This window comes from Rhineura floridana, chromosome 4 (assembly GCF_030035675.1).
Source record: "Rhineura floridana isolate rRhiFlo1 chromosome 4, rRhiFlo1.hap2, whole genome shotgun sequence".
Classification (NCBI taxonomy): domain Eukaryota; kingdom Metazoa; phylum Chordata; class Lepidosauria; order Squamata; family Rhineuridae; genus Rhineura; species Rhineura floridana.
Genome location: NC_084483.1, coordinates 121614643 through 121636625, shown reverse-complemented (window position 1 = coordinate 121636625; position 21983 = coordinate 121614643). Strand labels below are relative to the sequence as shown.

The 21983-nt window shown below is 40.1% G+C and overlaps 1 protein-coding gene and 1 long non-coding RNA gene across 3 annotated transcripts in view; one reads left to right on the top strand and one right to left on the bottom strand.

The window, feature by feature from the left end:
• LOC133383468 (uncharacterized) overlaps positions 1-2798 on the bottom strand; it is a 22259-nt gene extending 19461 nt beyond the window's left edge. Inside the window, exon 1 of the long non-coding RNA XR_009762305.1 lies at positions 2204-2798. This is a non-coding gene — a long non-coding RNA (uncharacterized LOC133383468). The remainder of the gene's footprint in view (positions 1-2203) is intronic.
• Positions 2483-21983, top strand: TMEM242 (transmembrane protein 242). 2 transcript variants are annotated; one of them, XR_009762302.1, is made up of 5 exons: positions 2483-2693; positions 4679-4779; positions 9082-9219; positions 16870-17064; positions 18056-21983. XR_009762302.1 is itself a non-coding variant. In XM_061624244.1 (4 exons), the coding sequence occupies exons 1-4, from the start codon at positions 2570-2572 to the stop codon at positions 16966-16968; spliced, it is 462 nt and encodes a 153-aa protein (XP_061480228.1). In that variant the 5' UTR covers positions 2483-2569; the 3' UTR covers positions 16969-17186. The 2 variants fall into 2 exon arrangements, 1 of the variants encoding a protein (XP_061480228.1); XM_061624244.1 differs by lacking the exon at positions 18056-21983 and having other exon boundaries at positions 16870-17186.

Genomic DNA, 21983 nt, shown 5'->3' with positions numbered 1-21983 from the left:
CTACTTGCTTTCGGCAAGAAGGGTTTAAGTGCCTTCAGGCCAGGCCTGTCACCAGAAGGTCATTGTAGGAAGAAAGGAGTTTAGTGTTGTGGAGATGTTAGATGGGAGCATTCGGGAGTAAAGATGGATGCCCCTGAAGGCTGCGATTCTAAACACACATACTAAGGGACTAAGCCCCCATAGAACTCAACAGGACTTACTTCTGAGTAGATATAGTTTGGATTGTGCTGTTGGTAAAGCTTGACTAGGGATCCTCTGCAAAGACATCCATATCCAAGCAGGGTTGGCAACCCCCTGCCTGCAATGCCCTGCCCTTATCTTTTAATGTGGCTGCTCTAAACTTCTTTACAGATTTGACCCTTCACTTCAGAAAGAGGTCTGAGAAATGAGTAAGAGAAGATTCTCAACCCTTTCTGTCTGCATAGATGCCCTGATCCTTCCCCTGTGCCCAACAGAAGCTCTGGGCCAGGTGGGACGCAGTGGCATCTCATAGAGGACACCCTCCCCTTTCATGGGGTGTATGATTTGTCCTGGTCCAGAGCAGATTTTGGGGTGGGCACTCCCAATTATTTATTTTTCCTGTATGTCTTTTTCTGCTTTGATTTTGTATAGATCCCCTCTTCTGTGCCCTGCGCCCAGGAGAAGCTCTGGGCCAGGCAGGACGCAGTGGCATATCGTAGAGGACACCCTCCCCTTTCCTGGGGTATATGATTTGTGCTGTCCCAGAGCAGATTTCAGGGTGGGTACCACCAGTTACTTATTTTTTTCTGTGTTTTTGTCCATTTTGATTTTGCATTGATGCACCCGTGCGTGCCCGGTGCCCAGCAGAAGCTCTGGGCCGGATGGGATGCACTGGCATCTCATAGAGGACACCCTCCCCTTTCCTCAGGTATATGTTTTGTCCTGGGCCATAGCAGATTTTGGGGTGGGCACCCCCAATTACTTATTTTTTCCTGTATGTTTTGGTCTGCTTTGATTTTGCATTGATCTACCCGTGCGTGCCCAGTGCCCAGCAGAAGCTCTGGGCCGGATGGGATGCACTGGCATCTCGTAGAGGACACCCTCCCCTTTCCTAGGGTATATGATTTGTCCTGTCCCAGAGCAGAGTTTGGGGTGGGCACCCCCATTTACTTATTTTTATGATTTTATGACATCATTATGTATTTATGATAATATCGGAACCCTGATGATTTTGATTGCATAAATGTATTGCTATTCTTGACGGGGAGAGTCCCCCAATCACAGTGATATATCATACAGGGTACCCCAACATATATTTTAGGGTTCAGAGACATGTTAAATTTGGTTTGAAGTTGCTGTAGTTGTCAACTCTTCTTTTTTAGTGTTTTGAACTTTCAAGCAAATAAGGAACTGGGAACTAGGAACCAACTTCAACTTCGTATCAGTTAAATAGATTAAACAGTCATGGGGGCAGCTGACGTTTTGGTGTATATCTCGGGAACCAGACCACCTAGAAACTTAATTTTTTTTTTTCGATTGAAGCTGAGAGTCCAGATATTAAGGGATGTTAGCCGGAGAGCCAGAGCCCCCCCCCAAAAAAACCCGGAGACCTGGTAACTCTAAGCACATTATATGTATATGCACATTACCTTGGGAAAACAATTAATAAATGATAATGTTGATACAATCCACCCAAAAGCAATAGTCCTAGAACCTCCTTGCAACACCTGTTCTCCATCTTGGAACGTGTGAAATAACAAAGGTGTGTCAACATGATCCCATTCCTGTTCACTTGGAAGGGAAACTCGTATTCACTGATAAGCGTCCATAAATCTTCTGCTTGTCTTGCCATTACCACTGACTAATTCCAAACAGTCCGCACCCATGAGGCCAGGGAGAGGGCAAAAATGAGAAATTAACCGCTGAACCTTTTCTTCAGTTTCCTGCTGCATGCTTTGTTTACGGCTAGCTACCGCCTATTATTATGGAGATTTGGCTGTGGGACTTCCGAAGAAAAGCATTACAAAAGCCCAAATATATTTGCTCGAACTTTCATTAAATCAAAAAGGAACCACCATCGATGTTACCTGTATAAGAGAGAGGTGCGCCAGTGGCAAAGGAATATTCTTAAAAAACGGCGCCAAGGCTCTCCCTTGCCAGCATAGAAGCCCTGAACGCTAATTCATAAGTGGGCCGTAGTTTTGCGTAAGGAAAGGACAGTCCCGAGCCGATGAGCACTTACTCGGTCGTTAAGTCCCACTGGGTTTAATGAAGCTTCCTCCGAATTAAATAGGTTTAGGATTGCTGACGAACAGCTTGCTCACTCGGAGATAAGGCCCATTGAGGTCAATGGGTTTATTTTCTGGTATATGTGCAGCCGCAATTAGAAACTGGGAAACGGTTCCGGGACTGAACTAATAAGCTCTGGTACGAAAGATGCGCGGAGAGCGGAGACCCTCCAACGTCAGTGTATCGGGTTGGTCGGCTCCTCTTGTTTTGGCTTCCGTCGCTGATCCCGGCAACATACCGAACGAGCCCGCCTCCAGCGCCATCTCCATCCGGGTGGCGGCGAAGGGGAAAAGTCCCTAAGCCGGGCTCGAGTGGAAGCATGGGGCAGGCTGTCCCCGAGGCGGGCCAGCAGAATGTCCTCCAGGGGAGCGCTATTGGCATGGCGGGTCACCCTGCTACAGCACATACGGAAGAATCGAAGCGCCTGCTCTTCTTAATAAAAGGTTCAGAGTCCCGTCCTCTCTTGGCGGGAGAGGGAAACGACTAATTTCCGTAGTAGAGGGGAAGGAGCTCATACTTGCTAGGATGCATTACTCCCTCCCGTTTTGGAAGCCCTGCTTTCAAACTATACCTGTGCGTGTGTGTGTGTGCGTATTTGTGGCGTGGTACCGGTTGTGGTTGCTTTGTGCATGCTCAATGATATTTTATTTAATGGTCTCCATATTCCTAGATCTAAGCCTAAACAATGAAAATCGGGTTAAACCCCATATAAATTAAAACGTGAGCGGGTGGTGTGCGAAGAGGGAGAATCAGAAGAATAGTTGTAGACAGGTGGTTTGTGCTGCGCAAACATTAACAGGATGGGGAGATGACTTTTTAGATGCATTAAAGTTCACATTCCTGGATTAAGCTGTGGGGCTGGAGCATATAAGATGCCACAGTTGTAACAGTGAAGTAACAGATTTTAACAGATGGTGGAAATTCGTACACTGATTTCACTTACTTTTAAGTAATAGTGATTGGCTTTATGTATAAATCATAAAAATTGCACATACGTGTGCTGACTGTACTCACATGGGGATTGGCTTGTGCATGTACACAGAGCATCCACACAACACGATATGTGCACGTGCAGTTGTTGAATATGTCAATCGACACCAAAGTTGTTCCGTTTTCTTTCCGGAAGTGATTTTTGTAAAGGAATTTTGTCTTGTGTGTAGCAATCCTATGGCCATACAAACACATGGCAACTTCTCACATAAACTGAGAGTGTAGGAAATATCCTTAGAAAAACCCATAGTTGTGCAATACCTTTATTAAGACCAACCAAAATATTGCAAAAATAATGTGCAACCTTATGTTGCCTATTGGAAATATGTTCAAAGCAAGAAGTCTGCCCTGCTGATTGCTGGTCCTGTAATGATCCTGTCAACAGTATGACTACCAGTGAGAGATGAGCATATACTGCCTGTGTGTGGGATTGGATGTGCTCAAAACATCTGGTTCTCTAAATCAGAGCTGTGGGGACAGGCCCTAAGCAGGGCCGGATTAAGCTGAGGAGGGCCCCTAGGGTGATTGGTGTTTGGGGGGCCCTTCTCCCTACCTTTCTGCTTTTTTTCGTGCAGGTTTGCCGTCAGTCAAGATGGCAGCCTAGGTTTCCCTAAGGGGCTGAAGCCTCTGCCGCTATCTTGGTTGATGGCAGCAATGCACACATGTAGCACACATGCATGCCATCAACCAAGATGGTGGCAGAGGCTTCAGCCCCTTAGGGAAACCTTGGCCACCATCTTGATTGATGGCAAACCTCAAAAAAACGGAGAAAAGGGTAAGTGAAGCGGGGGGATGGCGGGTGATTCGGAAGCTCTTGTCCCGCGATAATTCTTTTTAGCTTATGCATGGGCCCCAAGAGCTCCAGGCCCCTAGCCTACTAAGCCTAATGGATAATCCAGCCCTGGCCCTAAGGATTTAGAAGACTGGGCCTCTCAGGTATAAGAGGGCGAAAGATGGAGACCCAACTGCTGTACGTGGCACAATCTCTGCAAATACCAACACATGTTCAAGTGACAGCTTGAAGTAATTAATGCTATAAAAAGCAGGATTATGTCTCCTTTCAGAGAAGGAGCGGGTGGAGTGTAGCAGCTGCACCAGAAGCACTTGAATGTGCCAGGTTGTCTTGACAACTGTGAGATATAGAGGACCAGGCACTTCCCAAATGTATACCTCTGTACTCAGAATTTGTGCCCTGGGCACACTTTGGACAGCCACCTAATACCATTTCCAGAACAATTCAGAGATTTAAGGTTCCACTGTAATGTTAAGGAGTTTAAAAACCCATCATATTTGGGGAGTTTATCAGGCAGCTTGATAGCTATGTCTTTCCTCTGGGAAGCAGATCAATTTCAAATGTTTTTAAGGTATTTAATTTCTTTGTCCTTGCCTAGGATAAAAAGAGTGTATTTATTCTTACATGTTTTCCTTGTTTTGGCAGGTGGCATTTTTCTTTCTACAGTTGCTACTGCAGGAATTCTAGCAGGTTTTGGTACAACCCTTGCCATGGCTAAAAAGAAAAACCCCAACTGGTTCAATAAGGTTTGTGTATTTTTTAAAACTTCTTTGCAACCATGGCAAAAAAATTAGCTTAATAATGGTGTTATTGCCTGGTTCTCGTTAAGAAAGGCATTTTCTTGTTTTCTTTTAAAGGTTATAAAATGACCATAATTATAGAAGACAGGGCTGGAGGAGATTAATATCAATGTGCAGCTTTTTGAAATTTCAATAACAGTTCTTATTTAAAAAATGGTAAATTTGGTTTTAAAAAAAATCTGAATACAGTATAAGCAAGCATGTGAAAAGTCTACGATATCCTTAAAACTGAATCCTCAGGTTGTTAAAGGCTGTATTTCTTATGGTTTAAACATAAGGATATTCAAGATAAATGAATTAATAAGTGATCTATTTTATCATCATCATTTTTTTACTGGATCCAGGGATCTAGCTAGGTTTTGGGAGGTACAATCCTGTATATCGTCAATGTCTTCTGAGTGCAGCCTATTTTATTGATTTAGTACATTCATAACCTGCCTTTCTTTCATCTTGGGGTTCCCAGACAGTTTTCTGTCCAGGCACTAACCAGATCGTTGTTGCATAATGTACCCTCAGACCATGGCCTCCGAGCTCCCAAAAGCACTGGGTGCTCAGGTTTTAGCTTGAATTCTCCTACAGATGCAGCTGGTAAAGAGGGGTGGTAGTTGGTTCTCAGCTGACATTGCTAAGCAGCAACCAAGAAGTTCCACAGCTTTAGTGGCCAGTTTTACAAAGGTGGGGTGGAGACAGAGGTTGATGATATAATCTGCCATCTTGGGTGCTGCTGCCGCCTAGTCCTTAGCTATATGCCTGCACAGTATTGTTTCCAGCTGCCTCCTGTCTCTTCCACCTTGCAATAACTGCTGATCACTAGTCAGCAAACATGTCTAAGTACTAACTCTGCCATGCATTTGGTCTCAACTTATGAATGTTCATGACTCCACCAACAAGCATTACGAACATTTTATTTTCCATTTCCTTAAGAAAACCTGTTTTGCTCAGTAACTTGATTACAGAACATTCTGTATCCTGTGTTTATAGCCTAATATGATGCATGTCTACTCAGAAGTAAGTTCCACATTGTGCTGTGGGTCTTTCTTATACACGTCTTGTATCCACCAGGAGCCGTATGATCTATATTGTGAGCCCAATTTTATGGAGCTCCCTTCCAGCTGAGGTCAGACAGGCTTCTTTCCAGTTGAACTTCTGGTGCCTACTGACAACCTTTTTATTTCAGCAGGCATTTTAATTGAATTCTGATTTTATAGTTATTACCAATTTTGGGTTTCATTGTATCAAGTCTCTTGTACACTGCTTAGAGACAACTAAGCTGTATATAAATTGTCTAAAGCAGTGGTTCCCACACTTTTTTTCTCACAGACCACTTGAAAATTGTTAATGATCTTGGTAGACCATTTAATGATTTTTCTGCCTGTTGTAGCAATTGTAATGAACTGTGTTAGATGCTGTATGATTTTTAATTGTATTTTTATTCCTTTTTTTCATATATTTTCTTGTTTTCCATAGAATTCAAACATTTACACAGTAAAATACAATATAAGAAATATGAGAAACAGTTAAAATAAAATTAAGATCAATATGAATATTTAATACAATGGCTGTGTTACTTCCTGTCTTCATCCATCAATCTACAGACATGCTGAAGACCTCTTGCATGAAGCTCATGGATCGCACTTTGGGAGCCTCTGGTTTTAATAAATATATAAACATTTGTATGGGTGCATATGTACTTTTGAATAGTAACAGGTTGCAAATTATGCAGGTAATACAGATTTTAGTACTGATGTTTTTCTGCTAAATTAAATGGATAAAACAAAACTGCTTATTCCTCTAAAGTGAAATGAGCACTCTTAGATGCTGTAATGCTAACAAAAGTGCCTTGGAACTTTGGGGAGAACAGATAAGGGTGATGTGTCTAATTCCGGGCTTCAGGCCACTGAGAGGGAAGGGTTGATGCTCAGTGGTAGAGCATCTGCCTTGCACGCAAAAGGTCGCAGGCTCAATCCCCAGCATCTCCAGGTAGGGCTTGGAGTGACTCCTTGTCTGAAACCCTGGAAAGTTGCTGTCAGTCAGTGTAGATAATGCTGAGTTAGATGGATCAGTGCGTCTGACTCAGGTCAAGGCAGCTTCCTGATTTGCAAATAGGATAAATGATCATGAAACATCTTATCTACGTGAGCAATGATTTTGCCTTGCCTTGGCTTTCTAATAATTTATTTTATTTTGAGTATTTCCTAGGCAGCCATATGCACAGGAGAAGTGCGGGCATGGCCAGAAGGGGTTTGAAAGTTTTTATCACAGTTGGTCACCTGGTTCAATGTGTGGCTGGCCATGCATGACTGGTTACAGTTATCTGTTTGCTCATTCCCATTGTTTCTTGTTCATGGGTTTGGCATGACATACCAAAAATGACGTGTTTGGGACTTTATCTTTGGTTTTGATTTCCTGTGTTTGATTGATCAGTTTTCAGTGGACTGGTGATCGCCATCCAATGCTAAACCACACTTTTCCAACTCACTCCTTCTCATGACTTGTCACCTCTATCTAAAACAAAGCCCTGAAAATATGAAATGTTACCAGGAAGCATAGAAGTTTTTCTGTTCTCCATGTCACATATTCTGTTAGGGTACTTCTGTGTATTTGAATAACAACAAAATCCTAAATTCATAAAATAAATCCTACCATGTAAAGACAGCAAATAATAAACATGTGACTAAAAACCCTTGTCTTAAAATAGTAGCTTTCCCTTTTTTATCAATGAGATGTTTTCTTCTATGCTGAAGTACTGGGGAAACTCCAAAGTGTTTTTTCCAGCAATTAGTTCATCACTTGTCTGGAGGGTCTAAATGGGTTTTGTGCATATCATACAACATTTTTTTCTGTAAACCACACAGTTTAACTGAGTATTTTATACTCTCGAGAAGTTATCTCATATACATACACCCTTGAACTAATAAATCCAGATCAATAGCCTTCCATTATTGCTTTTTCAAGGCTTTCATGTTCTGCTCAACATTTTTACAAAAAAAAACCCCATGATGTATTTTCATTTGAAAATTCATTGAGACCTTTCATAATACAAAGTAGAAAGAATCTTCATTTCATGTGCTCTGTTTGGATTTTTCTACATAGCTACTCTTGCATAAAAACCAGCTATGGAAGTCTGATACGAAGATTCATGAGAGATTTCACAAATAAGATGATCTGCAGGAGTTTAAATATGTGAGCATGATAGACTGTAACAGCAATCCAGTGAGGTAATTTGCCTTTTTTCAGCTGCTCCCCTTGGCTGAACCTCTGAACTACCTTTTAAAGGTGGAACTGTTTAAAAAGTTGTACAAGGTTCTGATGGAGGCTAGCTGCTGAAAAAGTACAAAAAGTACTTTTTGTGAAAAAAAGTACAAAAGCATGCATGGATCATACGCTTCTCAATGGTGGCCCATATGTTATGTATACAAAAGAATAGTATACCTTATCCCAGTCTGTGTCTGTGCTGGAATTGGTTTTTAGTATGTTTTTAAAGCTTTTTTTTAAAAAAACATATTTTTAAAGCTTTAAAAAAATGTTTTTAAAGATGTTTTGTTTTAATATGTTTTTAAGGATGTTTTGTTTTAATATATTTTTAAAATTGTATATTTGTTTTTAATATATTTTTAAATTTGTATACTTGTTTTAATGTTTTTAATTGTTGTAAACCGCCCAGAGAGCTTCGGCTATGGGGCTGTATATAAATGCTAATAATAATAATACCTGTAATAATAATAAGACTTTTTATGATGTTTTAAAGTGCTTTTAGTGCTTTTGTTTGCCGCCCTTGGCTCCTACTGGGAAGAAGGGTGGGATATAAATCTAATAAATAAATAAGAGTCGTTTTGTACCGGTTTAAGTTTTCAACTGGCACTGCTACCCAAGGATTTCTGGGTATTGCAGTCTTGGTGGAAATCCTACACATTATCTGTTAGATGTTCCCATCATTCTTCATGGGACAATGATTTGTCAAAGCGCCTTAAGGAAACTGGCAGTTTAAACCCAGTCTGCATGCCCTAATTTGCTTTCCTGTATTTAGACATTTTTGAGGTAAGTTCCCTGGGACAAAGTGAGACCACAAGAATCCTTTTAAGCTTCTCTCCAGTAAGTGTTCTTTTGTTAATGACTTGAACAGTGATATACGCAATCATATAACATAAGGAAAAAGTCTCACAAAGTGACTTCCTCTTAATTACTGAAAACATTTGTGCGTTTGCGTATAATGATATTTTTTCTTCCTTTTAAAATAACATCTTCTAGGGTGTAGTTGCCACAGCTGCTTTACCAGAGAGTGGTTCATCCCTCGCTTTACGTGCCTTAGGATGGGGTTCACTTTATGCCTGGTGTGGAGTGGGATTGATCAGTCTTGCTGTCTGGAAAGCTTTGGGTGTTCACAATGTAAGTACCATTACATTATGAATCATGAGGCTGTTGAAATTCCAGAAAGTTTATAAATGATCATATGTTTGCTTATACAGAATCACGTGTGAACATGATGCATTATAACAACACAGGTCTTTTAAAAAGTCAAGCTTCCTACCCCTAAAGCTTACCATCTACATCAGTCTTTGCCCCTTATATGTTTTGGACTACAGTTCCCATCAGCCACACTGACAGGCTGATGGGAGTTGTAGTCCAAAACATCTGGAGATCACCAGGTTGGTGAAGGCTGCTTTACACTTTGTTAAGCAGGAGAGAGAACAAAATGGAGGGGCAGGGAAAAAGGAGAGGCAAAGATCATAAATGGAGAAAGGGGGGAATGAAGGAGACAAGGTAGCAAGGTGAATGTGACCAAGTTGTAATTGCATATTCTGGGATTTTGTTTTGTAAAAACTAGTACATTTTATGTTTAATAATGTTGGGTAGAACCATCACTGGTGACTTTTTCTTTCTGCCTCCCTCTGGTTTCTCCCCTGTAATGTATAAGCTATTGAATGCTAAACCAGGAGCAGGTCCAATCCTGAGATGATGATGCCAGCACCACAATTTTCAATCCCTGATGACAAAAAAAGAAAAGAAAGGAAGAACTCCCACCTTACCCCCAAACTACATTTTGTAAAATGTGCAGCTGATCTAATAAAGCTGCATTAGCTGCTCTGGCATAAGCCCAGATTGATTGCGTTGTTACATCCTCAGTGTTACATTGGTCATGTTCTCGTGATCAAATCCTGGCTTAATAAGACAAGATTTACATGTGTTTCATGCTGTTTGGTTCCACTTTGCTTCTCCCTTCATACAAGCAGGGAAACAACCAAGAAGCCACAATTAACCCATAGTTTCCTGTTACATATGAACAGGGAACTATGGTTAATAGATTCCAAACAAGTCAGGGTTCAGTAGTCAACTTTAAACTATGGCCATCTGTGGGGATGGAAAATGTGGTAAGTGACACAAGAAGTCCCACAAGCCACTCTGTCATTGAGGAGTTTAGGAACTATTAGGTATTTTTGTATACCACTTATGAATTTTTGTGATAAGCAGTATAAAAATCTGTATGATAAATAAAGTGCCATTTATAACGCCAAGTAATATTTTTTGTATGTAATTTTTATTGATTTTACAAACTTTGCAAATTCCATTACAAATACATCTGTTGAAATTTGAAAAAACAGAAGTAGAATGGATACACTAAAGTACCCTTTAATGTATGTAGTCTGTTTTTAATGAGGGAAATCTTTATAAGGTGATGTAATAAAAGACAAATAAGCGCTGAAAACAATGATGTGGGGACACATCTAGGGTGAGTGCCCTCTAATTGGAGAAGACCGTTGGAAAGTCCTTCATTGCTCCACAGCTACATCTGCTGGCAGGATTGGAAATGAGATAAGCTTTAAAATATTTTTAAATGACCTTTTCTTCTGCTGGCATTTTACTTTTACTTTCTTGTTTTGTGATGTTAGCATTTGATGCATTCTTTTTTTGGATGTTTTCGTTTTTTACGGTATTAAGTTAATAGGATGACTCTTTTACTTTTTATTAATTTAAGAAAGAAAAAAATAAAAAAGATTGTATAATAATGTAATAGAATAAAGAAAACAAAATATATGAATAATAATAAAAAGTACACACTATCAGTTCATATTATGGATACAGTTACCATCAGTACATCCATCTTAGGCTAAACATAAATTAATATAAGCCCTCCAGAATAGATATCCATACAAACATATGAGGTATCCACATTCTATATGAAATATGTTTAAATGTAGCCGGGCTCTTGCACTTCTGACCCCCAGCTCTTAAACAGATTAAGGAACTGACTACAGAGTAATGCATATTGTGTATAATAGTTCCCTAGTGGGGTTTTTTTTGTTATAAAATAAAAAAAGCCTGTTTGGGAGGAGGGAAGTTTAGAGCACTGAAGTAGTGGGAGAGGATGTTCCATGTGATAACCCCCTCCAAGCACATCTCCCACCGCAATTCACTTGACTCTTGCCCATCCTGGCATGTGAAGGCTACCAGGAGAGGACTGGCAGAGTAGGTGGTGTGAATTATTATTCTCTGTGAATATTCTGTTCCATCCTGATTTAAAACGACAGTAGTTCATCTGCTGTTGAGGAAGCCATATTTGGATCCCACTGCTATTGATACATTATCTGCCAATGCCATAATAATCCATTTCACCCAGGAATTTATATACCTGGCAAAAAGTGGAATATCTTGACTCATTCTGGCTTTTGCCTCAGTTTTGGGATAGAAGCAGCTTTTGTCATCAGCCCAACTGATGTGAGGAAGTAGACGGGAGTTGGTTCTGCTGGACCACTCAGTGGCTGTTAGTACTATTGACCTTGATACCCTTCTGGGCTGTTTTGCTAGGATAAGGCTGGGGTGCAGGCATTTTGCTCTGGTCTTTCCTGAAGGGCAGATTTAAGAAGGTTTCCCACCATGGTTTAGATTATGTAATTCTTAGTTCTGGCCCCTTTGTGTGTGTTTTTTCCTTGGTGTGTTGTTATTTCATTGTATTTATTGCATTTGTAATTACTGTTTTTTTGGTTTGGTTTTCATTTGAATGCTTTCTTTAGCTGCTTTGAATGTCTGTGAATCTCATGAACGTTCATGACATCTTTGACATTGGCAAACCATTTTTGTGTACTTGTAAAAACTAATATGTGTAGACAGTAAACATGTTTCTAGCCACATGTAGCATCCAGGTGCATGCGTTGAGAAGATGCAAGGATTGGCCGTGACATTCATGATGTTTGCTTGATGTACACCTGTGCATTTATCACAGCCTAACATATGAGGTAGCCATGTGCCCAGTCTCTTGGATCATTAATCTTAGCTCATTGTCTCTTAGCCCCACTCCCGCTGCTCTATTAGCACTGATATTTATGCTGGTGTAGAACATAGGAAACACACAAATATCCCTGACTGATGCACTGGCATAGCCTCCCCACCCCTCAAAGATCTAGATGTTAACAAGGCTTATTATGTCAAGTTGTTGAAGAAATGCTGTATTGCTAGGATTAGGATTGTATTCTCTGTTTAGAAAGACTGAACCCTGTTCCTTGTGCCACGCTGCCAATCTGTGCGGTCATTATGTTCAACAAAGAGAACATTTTGAGAAAGATGTGTTGCTATTTAAGAGTTTTTGTGTCTTGAATCAGCAGATGGAGCAAAAAGCCTTTTCCCTCCCCCAATAATTGTAGCCTAATTGCAAGTATCCTCACAAATCAGTTATTTTAAAGGAAGACGTCCAATGATGACATCCTCTTTCCAGCTTCAATTTCAGCTCCCATACCATGATAAAAGCTGCATTGTGTCAACAGAGAAACAATTTGATATAAATATGTAATAGTTTTCCAGCAGTAATAGCTGAATTGTGAATTTATTTTTAGCCAGAGGTAATAAGCAATGTTTCTTTATATTTAATTAAAGCTGCAATTGCATCACTTTCCAGCCATGGCAACATAACTTGGAATATTTGCCACTCTCAGCTAATGTTTTTGTTTAGGAAAAAAGAGAGAAAGAAAGAAAAGCAGGGAAAAAACCTAGCGTTCAAAATTCAAAGTGATCCATGGCAATTAACAAGCTATATGAACTAATAAAAGCCCTTTGTTCATGATGTCCTCCGTAAATCAATTTTTTATCACTTCAGAAAGCAGATTCTATCTTGCTTTTCATAGCGAGGATGAGTCATAAAGGATATTTGTGCTTAAAAAATGAATTGTTAGTACTGCATATACAACTGGTGGATGTGAACCAAGAAAAACACTGTGGGGAGGGATTCTGTGACCTTATAATTTATAATCTTAATGACAAAATTTCTAAGTCTCTTTGCTTTGCACATATGTTAACCTTTAAAAATGCTAAGAATAAGATGGCATTGTGCGCTTTCATCATGTATAATTAAAATGGAGAATAATAATTTAAATATATTTATTTATTTAAAATGTTTACAGCCTGCCCAACTTTACATAAAACTTTTTATAAAATATAAAAAGGAATACATAAACATAACAATGCATCCCACTTTTAGAAAGTCAGGTCAGATCACATTTAATTCCTATAGAGCATGAAAAAGGTGCTTAAACACAATTTTTTTTCAGCTTGATTCAGTTAGGATAATGAGCTTTGGGCCAAACTAGATGGGGTGGGACCACACTTTCTCTGAACTTGGGAGTTCCATATAGCCATCATACTATTCCAGCAGCTTGTTATAAGAACTACCATTTAATTTTAAGAATTGCTGCCTGAGATTTCTTGTCTTGTCTTTCCTCCCCATCCCTTTTCCCTGCTTTTGTGTCATGATTGTAAACTTGTGGGCAGGGACCATGCTGATTTAACTGATTGTATACAAGCTGCTCCCGAATTCTTCTGGCTGAAGAATGGGGTACAAATGCAGTAAATAAATAATAAATCATAACCCCAGTAGCCACTGACGACCTATCTTCCATGAATTTGTCAAATCATCTTTTAATAAGCCTTGTCCCCTTCACCTTAGTTCACTGCGCTTTGCTGCTTTTAAAAACAGCTTTCCCCTAGACCACCTCCAATATCAGAAGTGACCTAGGTAGGGAGAAAATAGCTTAAAAGCAGTGGAGTGCAGCAAAATAGAAGAGGGCTCCTCCCATTGCACTCCTGGTTGTTGTTAAAAGAAAAAAAACCCAACCAGGCTTTAGATGTGAATGAAGCAGATATGTACATAAAATACATGGTGGCTGACGTGTTGTGTCTAGTCTGGCCCTTCAAAACTTAATGCAGAAACCTGATGTACACACCAATGCTTTTCTCTTGGGCCATTAGGAGAACCTGTTTCATAAGGTTAACTGAGTATTTTTGCATGCTGGTGTGACAGTGATCACATCTGCCATCTGGACAGGGTGGTGGAATACACAACCTTATCTCCCTATAATGCTTTCATCAAATCCAAGGCTCCCAAATTTAGTAGAGAGCTGCCTCTCTCATCTTTATGCAGTACAGAAGAGAGAAAAGCACAGAATCTGTTTTTACTGTAAGTCAGAACAAAAGAACCTTACTTCCTCTCACAGAGAAGTAAAATGTAAGCAGTTCTTTACACAAGCACTAAATGAGGGCACATCATCCCAGTGCACCAGCATTCACACTGAATTCCTATTACTTTCCAGACACAATTCAAAGTGCTGCTTTTTTTAACCTATAAAACCCCCGATAGATTGGGATGCCCTATACCATAGAGCAGCCTTTCCCAACCAGTGTGCCTCCAGTTGTTGGACCACAACTCCCATCTTTCCTGACAATTGGCAATGCTGGCCGAGGCTGATGGGAGTTGTGGTCCAACAACATCTGGAGGCACACTGGTTGAAAAAGGCTGCCATAGAGACTATCTTATCCTCTGAGTTTCAAGATCTGCTGAAGGAATCTTACTGTGCCAAATTCAAACAGCAAAGGAATGCAAAGACACATTCTCAGTGGCTGCCTCACAATTGTGGAACACTGTTCTACACCAGGCTGAGTGGGTGGGGGATCTGTGGCCCTCTGGATGTTGTTGGACTTCATCTCCCAACATCCCTGTTCATTGGCTATGCTGGCTGGGGATGATGGGAGCCGGAGTCCCAACAGAAGTTAGAGGGCCACAGATTTCCCACCTCTGTCGTAGAGGTTACTTAAAGTCCAAGCCTAAATGCTTTCCACAAGAACTATAAAACCTCCCTCTTGTGAGTCTCACATTCAATAGCTTAGGTTAAGCAGATGTGAGACAATTTTTAAAATTAGTCTTAAAGAGTATTTGATTCCAATTTTGTTTTATCCTCTTCTCCCCTTCTGGTTATCTTCTTCAAGCCCTAGATTGATAGAAACTGAAATAACTGAATAAATAAAAATTAAATAGAAGAGTAATAAATTTACCAGGATCACAAAATAACGAGGCTATTCTTTTGGGATGTGGAGGGTTTTCCTTTACATTCCTACAGATAAGCCTCTTTCTCTCCCATCCCCCAATTCAGATTCATTTGAACAGGTGCACAAGAGCTTTCCAATAGCCCAGTCTCATTTTTTCATGTGACATCTTGTTTGTGATGTACATTTAAGATGTAATGTGGGATGAAATATGCTTTCAGGGCCCGATTCAAGATCATTAGGTTAAGAATAGAAAATGACTGTGATCTCTAACTATTGGGGATTATTTGACATGGTGAGAGTGAATGGTACCTTTTTTTACATCAAAGAGAGAGAGTGTGTTCCCCCAAGAAAATCACCAAAGGTAATTTTCTCCCCATCAAACGACGTGAAGAAAATAAAAGTTCTGCTAAGTGAATTTCTGTTAAGGGAAAAGATCTGCAAAGGGAAAACATCTCTTTCAGCAGGAGATTCTGATTCAGACCCCTCCCTGATGTGTGCATCAGAATCTCCTGCTGAAAGGGAGGGTTTTCTTCCCATCATTTTAGCAGAGGATCCCATGTAGGTTTGCAGGGAATCGCCTGCTAAAACAATGGGGAAAATGTCCTGTTTAGCAGTCCTGTTGAAAGTGCCTCACCTCCTGTCTGAGCCTCCAAAAACCAGAGGCTCAAACAGGAACTCTTCACTGATTGAGAGTGCTTTTAGTAGCCCCCACTCCAAAAAATGGAAGCTCAAAACAGGAACTCTGAGGTGCTTGAACTGACCAGGATTTAAACCCTGCTCATCAATTAATGCAGAGGAATTCAATCCTGCTGCCTTGACTGCATGAGCCTATTCCCTGCTGGGAACAAGTATGCGAAGCTAGTGCAGGATTTCACCCTGTCCTCCTGCCCATCAGCTGAAGTCACCACTGGTCAGCTGATGGGTGGATGGGCATGATTTGGGGAAAATGGCCTCAAAGGCCAAATTGCACCCCCTGACAGGCTAAAATTGGCCTGTGGACTGGAGTTCTCCACCTCTGCTTTTACCCACTGTTCTTCAATCTCGGGTCCGCAGATGTTTTTGAACAACAACTCCCATCAACCCCAGCCAGCTTAGCCAATGGCCAAGGATGATGGGAATTGTAGTCCAACAACATTTGTGGACCCAAGGTTGAAAAACAGTGCTTTAGACCAACTGGATCTATTATTTGTGAATAAGAGCTTCATACTGTAAATTGTGGTTAAGGAAATAGGAGCAGGTCAAGGTCTTGTGTGCTCCTTCCCTCTTGACAGCACAACTTCTTCCCATTCCTTATATGGTTTGCTTTAACCAAGATATAGCAGTACATCTGTATTGGCATTCACCATGGTTAATACTAATCAGATTTCCTTATAACCAGGATTTACAAAATTATATCAAGCCCTGACTTTGAATTCTGGTTCCAAGGACAATCTTGCTCAGTCCCAAAGCAGATGTAACATTACAACATAGTTAAAACAAATAGCCTATTAAAATTTCAGAGTCTGAAGAGCAATGTATGTGTGCCTAGGATTTTCTCCTTTTTTGGGAATGAAAAAACCTAAAATCATATTGTCATAAAATATCTGTGAGAATATTTTCATGTATTTCAGACTTTCTCTGTTTTCCTCACTTCAAAGAAAACATTTTTATTTGATTAAGCCAAAGTTGCACTGTGTTCCTAACTTTGATGTCGTGATGTGACAATTATTCCTCTATTCTTTCTTATAGATGAATGAATTTCAGAACAAAATTCAATCAATATTTCCATCAATTCCCAAAAATGCCACACACCCTGTTGAGTGGGAGGACATTCTGAAATCCAAGTGAACGGCACATGAAGGAACTTTGACTGAACCTTTTAAAACTTTAGAGGAGTGACGTGTATGTGGAAATTCCCCATTCCAAAGAACAGGGAGAAAGAAGGTAGTCACAATTGTATGGAACACAGTGAGCCCTTGCCAGGCAAGAGTAAAATCTGCTGTTTGATTATGGCAGTTAACTTGGATGATGGTAACAGGTATAATAAATGTAGATGAAGGCCAAAATGTGGACACAATTTTTTCTGAAGAAATGATCTCAGTATGTTTCAGTGAAACCAAGAAAATTATCTCAGTGGCAGTGTTTATCTCTATTCGAAAGGAGTATAGATCAGAGATATTCACCTAAGGCAAAAAGCTATTGCTACCAGGCAAGCAGATGGATAACAGTACTGTCCTGCGTTTCTGTCCCATGCAGTGCAGTTCAAAGGTGTTAGAAAAGAGGTCACAATCTATTTTTTAGTGATTAGTGTTAGCTATTGAAAGCTTTAAAAGGTGCAGCATTATGGTTCTACCTGGCACAGCTCATTTCTGTTTTTAATCAGTGACTAGGAGCTAAAGGAAAAGAACTAACAAGGCCCTCTAGATCTTTGACTTGCTCTAAGGCAGGGATGGGGGATTTGGGGTCCTCCAGATGTTGCTGGACTACAGCTCTTATCATCCTTGACTGTTGCCAGGCTGGCTGGGACTGGTGGGAATGCCAGTCCAACAGTATCTGGAGGGCCACAAGCCCCCATCCCAATTCCAGGGGAGGGAGTGAGCAAAAGCTTGCTCCTTTGACTCAAGCATTGACAGTCTCCTGGATTACACTGATTGGGAGTGGCATGCTACTTTGTCTTCTGTCTATCATGAAGCACACAGAGTTAACAGAAGACAAGGAGATAAGGGACCCAACTCCTTTGGGCTCCTACTATAATGTGTGTGTGTAAGCCCCTAGGGTAATCATTGGGAATAACAGTGGCTAATAAATAACTCCTCTTGCTGAGACTGCCCCAGAACATACAGATGGAAGTCTCTGTTTTACAATTCTTTAGAGCAAACATAACTGCCCTCTGTTGGAAGTGGTATACCTTGACCATTTGTCTTCTCTTACCCAGGAAGGCTAAATCCTGTGTTCGTGTTTTATTAAAGGAAAGGAACTAACTTGGAGAGCCGTATTTCCTAGAAATGCAATGGAGGTATGACTTAGTCCTTTAAAGGAGCCTGGACCTGTTTCATCTTTACAAGTCCATTTAAATGTCCCAAGCAGGCATATGGATGAATGTGAGCCAAGACAGAATGGATGACTCAACACCATGGGAATTTTAAAACCATGTTTCTAAAAGTCCTGTTCCAAATTTATGTCATTAAGATGTTGCCATCTGGCCAAAATTGTTGTTTTAGCAGATAACAATCAATTTGACAGAAGAATCATTTTTTTGTTTTGCTTCTGTAGTATTCGTTCCATGGTTAAATTAAGACTAGTATAGCAAATGTTAACCTTTTTGTATAGCATCATCTATATATATCACTCTGGATGTTTCCGGATATGAAAAAACAGGAATGATATGTTACAACTTGCCTGCTTTACTCTCATTATCTTGTACAGAGGAATTACTTTTATCTCTTGGAACTTGCTCAGAAGTAAGTTCTATTGAGTCCAATGGGACTTACTCCTAAGTTAGTGTGTACAGGAATACCCCGCATTAATGTACACAGTGGGTCCAGAGTGAGTACATAAACCGAAAATGTACTTAAAGTGAAGCACTACCTTTTTTCACTTTACCGCCACTGTGCCACCTCTCCTTCACGTGGAGCCTCAAAGCCCTGTGCTAAAGCCTCTGCTTCTGCGCTGCCGCGCCTCTCAACTGGTCATGATCGCGCCTCCCAGCTGATTTGCAGTCGCATGGTCGCATCTCTTTCCACCCCCCACCTAAATAACAGGCCACAACCAAAGGTTAAGTGTCCGTTCTTGCAAAGCGAAGTACGTAAACAGGGGAATGGTGCTACTGTAAGTATGTCTACTCGTGAGTGTCCATAAAGTGAAGGTCCATATAGCGGGGTATTTCTGTATAGGATAGCAGCCTAAAAATTGTAAATATCCTATTAAACAGGAAGACATTTTTCAGAAACTTAGTCAAACATCACATTATAATCCTATAAGCAATCCTTTTCATTCATTTTGAGCATTTGAAACGTAAGGCTGGGTAAAACAATTGCAAGAAATTTAAAAATCTTTATAGTGGGGCTTTTTAAAATTCTGAAACTATAAACTTCATATTTTGTGTGTTAAGCAGAAGAAAATAAACACCAAGAGAATGTGTTTACACTGATTTTCCATACATGCAAACCAGAATCATTTTTTTGGTCTATTATCACTACCGTGTGGAGTTTTTAACTAAATAGAGGTTGATTCCCCCTCTAGTATACATACCTTAACGTGGTGAGGGGGTTTGAGAGTGTTAAAACTAAACAATGGCCCACAGACTGGAAGCGTTCAGTATACATCCTAATTCTAAAGAAAGGGGATCCCAGGCAATGCAGTAATTATCAAACTATTGCCTTAATATCCCATGCAAGTAAAGTCATGCTCAAGATTCCATAACAAAGGCTCTTACCATATATGGATTGAGAAATGCCTGACGTCCAAGCTGGATTTAGAAAGGGAAGAGGCACCAGAGATCATATCGCAAACATACGTTGGATATTGGAACGGACTAAAGAATTTCAGAAGGAAATCACCCTGTGCTTTATAGATTACAGCGAAACCTTTGATTGTGTAGATCATGAAAAACTATGGAATGCTTTAAAAAAAAGGGGGGTGCCATAGCATCTGATTGTTCTGAAGCGCAACCTATACTCTGGACAAGAGGCTACTGTAAGGACAGAATATGGAGAAACTGATTGGTTCCCAGTCAGAAAGGGTGTGAGACAGGGGTGTATTTTATCACCCTACTTGTTTAATCTATACCCAGAACATATACAGAAAACGGGATTGGACCAAGATGAAGGAGGTGTGAAAACTGGAGGGAGAAATATCAATAATTTAAGATATGCAGATGATACCATACTCTCAACAGAAACCAGTAATGATTTGAAACGAATCCTGATGAAAGTTAAAGAGGAAAGCACAAAAGCAGGACTACAGATGAACGTCAAGAAGACCAAAGTAATGACAACAAAAGATTTATGTAACTTTAAAGTTGATAACAAGGATATTGAACTTGTCAAGGATTATCAATACCTCGGCTCAGTCATTAACCAAAATGGAGCCAATAGTCAATAAATCAGAAGACTAGGACTGGGGAGGGCAGCTATGAGAGAACTAGAAAAGGTCCTCAAATGCAAAGATGTATCACTGAACACTAAAGTCAGGATCATTCAGACCATGGTATTCCCGTTATCTATGTATGGATGTGAAAGTTGGACAGCGAAAAAAGCGGATAAGAGAAAAATCCACTCATTTGAAATGTGGTGTTGGAGGAGAGCTTTGCGCATACCATGGACTGCAAAAAACACAAATTCACTAACAGGCAATAAACCTTGCAGTTTAAGAACGTACCTATAGCCCACAGATATTTCTATCAAACTTTAAAAAGCAGGGAAATTGGGCAGCTATAGTGAATGCACCAGGGGAGCAGGAGACCTGACCTTCTGTCTGAGATATTGTATTGCCCTACAAATTTGTCAAAATTTAAACACAATTTGGGTTGATCTTTCACAGTCCAATCCACTTGCTGTGTAGCTTGGAAAAACATGTTCATCTGAGCATATGGTAAGTGGTGGCAACACCCGCCATCTCCAAAGATGGAGAATTACATTTTTGTATGTTTGTTGGTGTTCTTCTTACTCTGCTTCTTTCCTGTATTACTTTTGTTTCTGCAGAGAATCTACTCTAGAAAATTCATTTTCGTCATTATTCATCCTAGAAACCTGTGTCAAATTTATTTTTATTAATTTCAAAGCCTTTTTATTGGTCAGTGTCATATGATGATGAAGAAAGCCTTTTGTGTTTCAGATTGGAGGTTATGTTCTATTTCTGTTTTGGGTGCATTAACAGTTGAATCTGAAACTGCAGTTTTGATGTAAAATCAGACTGATTACAATATGTTGCTACTTAAGCAATGACACTAGCTGTTGGAAAAAACAAACTTAGCCTGTCCAAGATGCATGCTCACATAATGTGAAGACATGATTCACTAGAAAAGACAATAATGCTGGGAAAAACAGAAGGGAGTAGAAAAAGAGGAAGGCCAAGCAAGATTGATTCCATAAAGGAAGCCACAGTCCTGAACTTACAAGATCTGAACAGGGTGGTTCATGACAGATGCTATTGGAGGTCACTGATTCATTGGGGCACCATAACTCGTAATTGACCTGAAGGCACATAACAACAACAACAAAGAGGTTGATTCATTCATTAAAATAAGTGGCCCATTTGTTCTCATTCCCTCTTATGTGTTCCCCATATAGTCTGTGATCAATAAAGGTCGTAGGAATAAATAATTCAAGCTCCCTCATCTTCCCAATACAAGGCCACATAAAGGAGGGACAAATAGCTCAGTGCATCTGAGGGGTTGTAAGTTCGGTGGTGAAGCATCTGCATTGTATGAAGAAGATTGTAGGTTCAGCCCATGGCATATACGTTGTGACAGATTTTGGGTAGCAAGACAGAGAGAGACCTCTGCTGGGGTCTGGGGGAGAGGAGGGGGACATTACTATATGGCAGTGGGTGAAATCAGCACATGACAGGTCTAAAAACATTTGTCAGCATTTTGATGCACATTTTTTCTAATATACACATTTTTGCAAGCAATTTCCCCTTCTATAATGCATTTTATATGTTAATTTTCATTAAGCATGCATTTATACGCACACTTTCCCATAATATTATGCATTTTGTACACATTGGTTGGAGAACTACATTGCGAAATTCAGTAAAGTGCAAATTTCAAAGAATAGCTGCACTTTGGTACATGTATTGTTTTGGGGAAGAGTGAATTAGGAAGGTTTGTATTAAAATGCAAACTGAACCAAATATTTTCC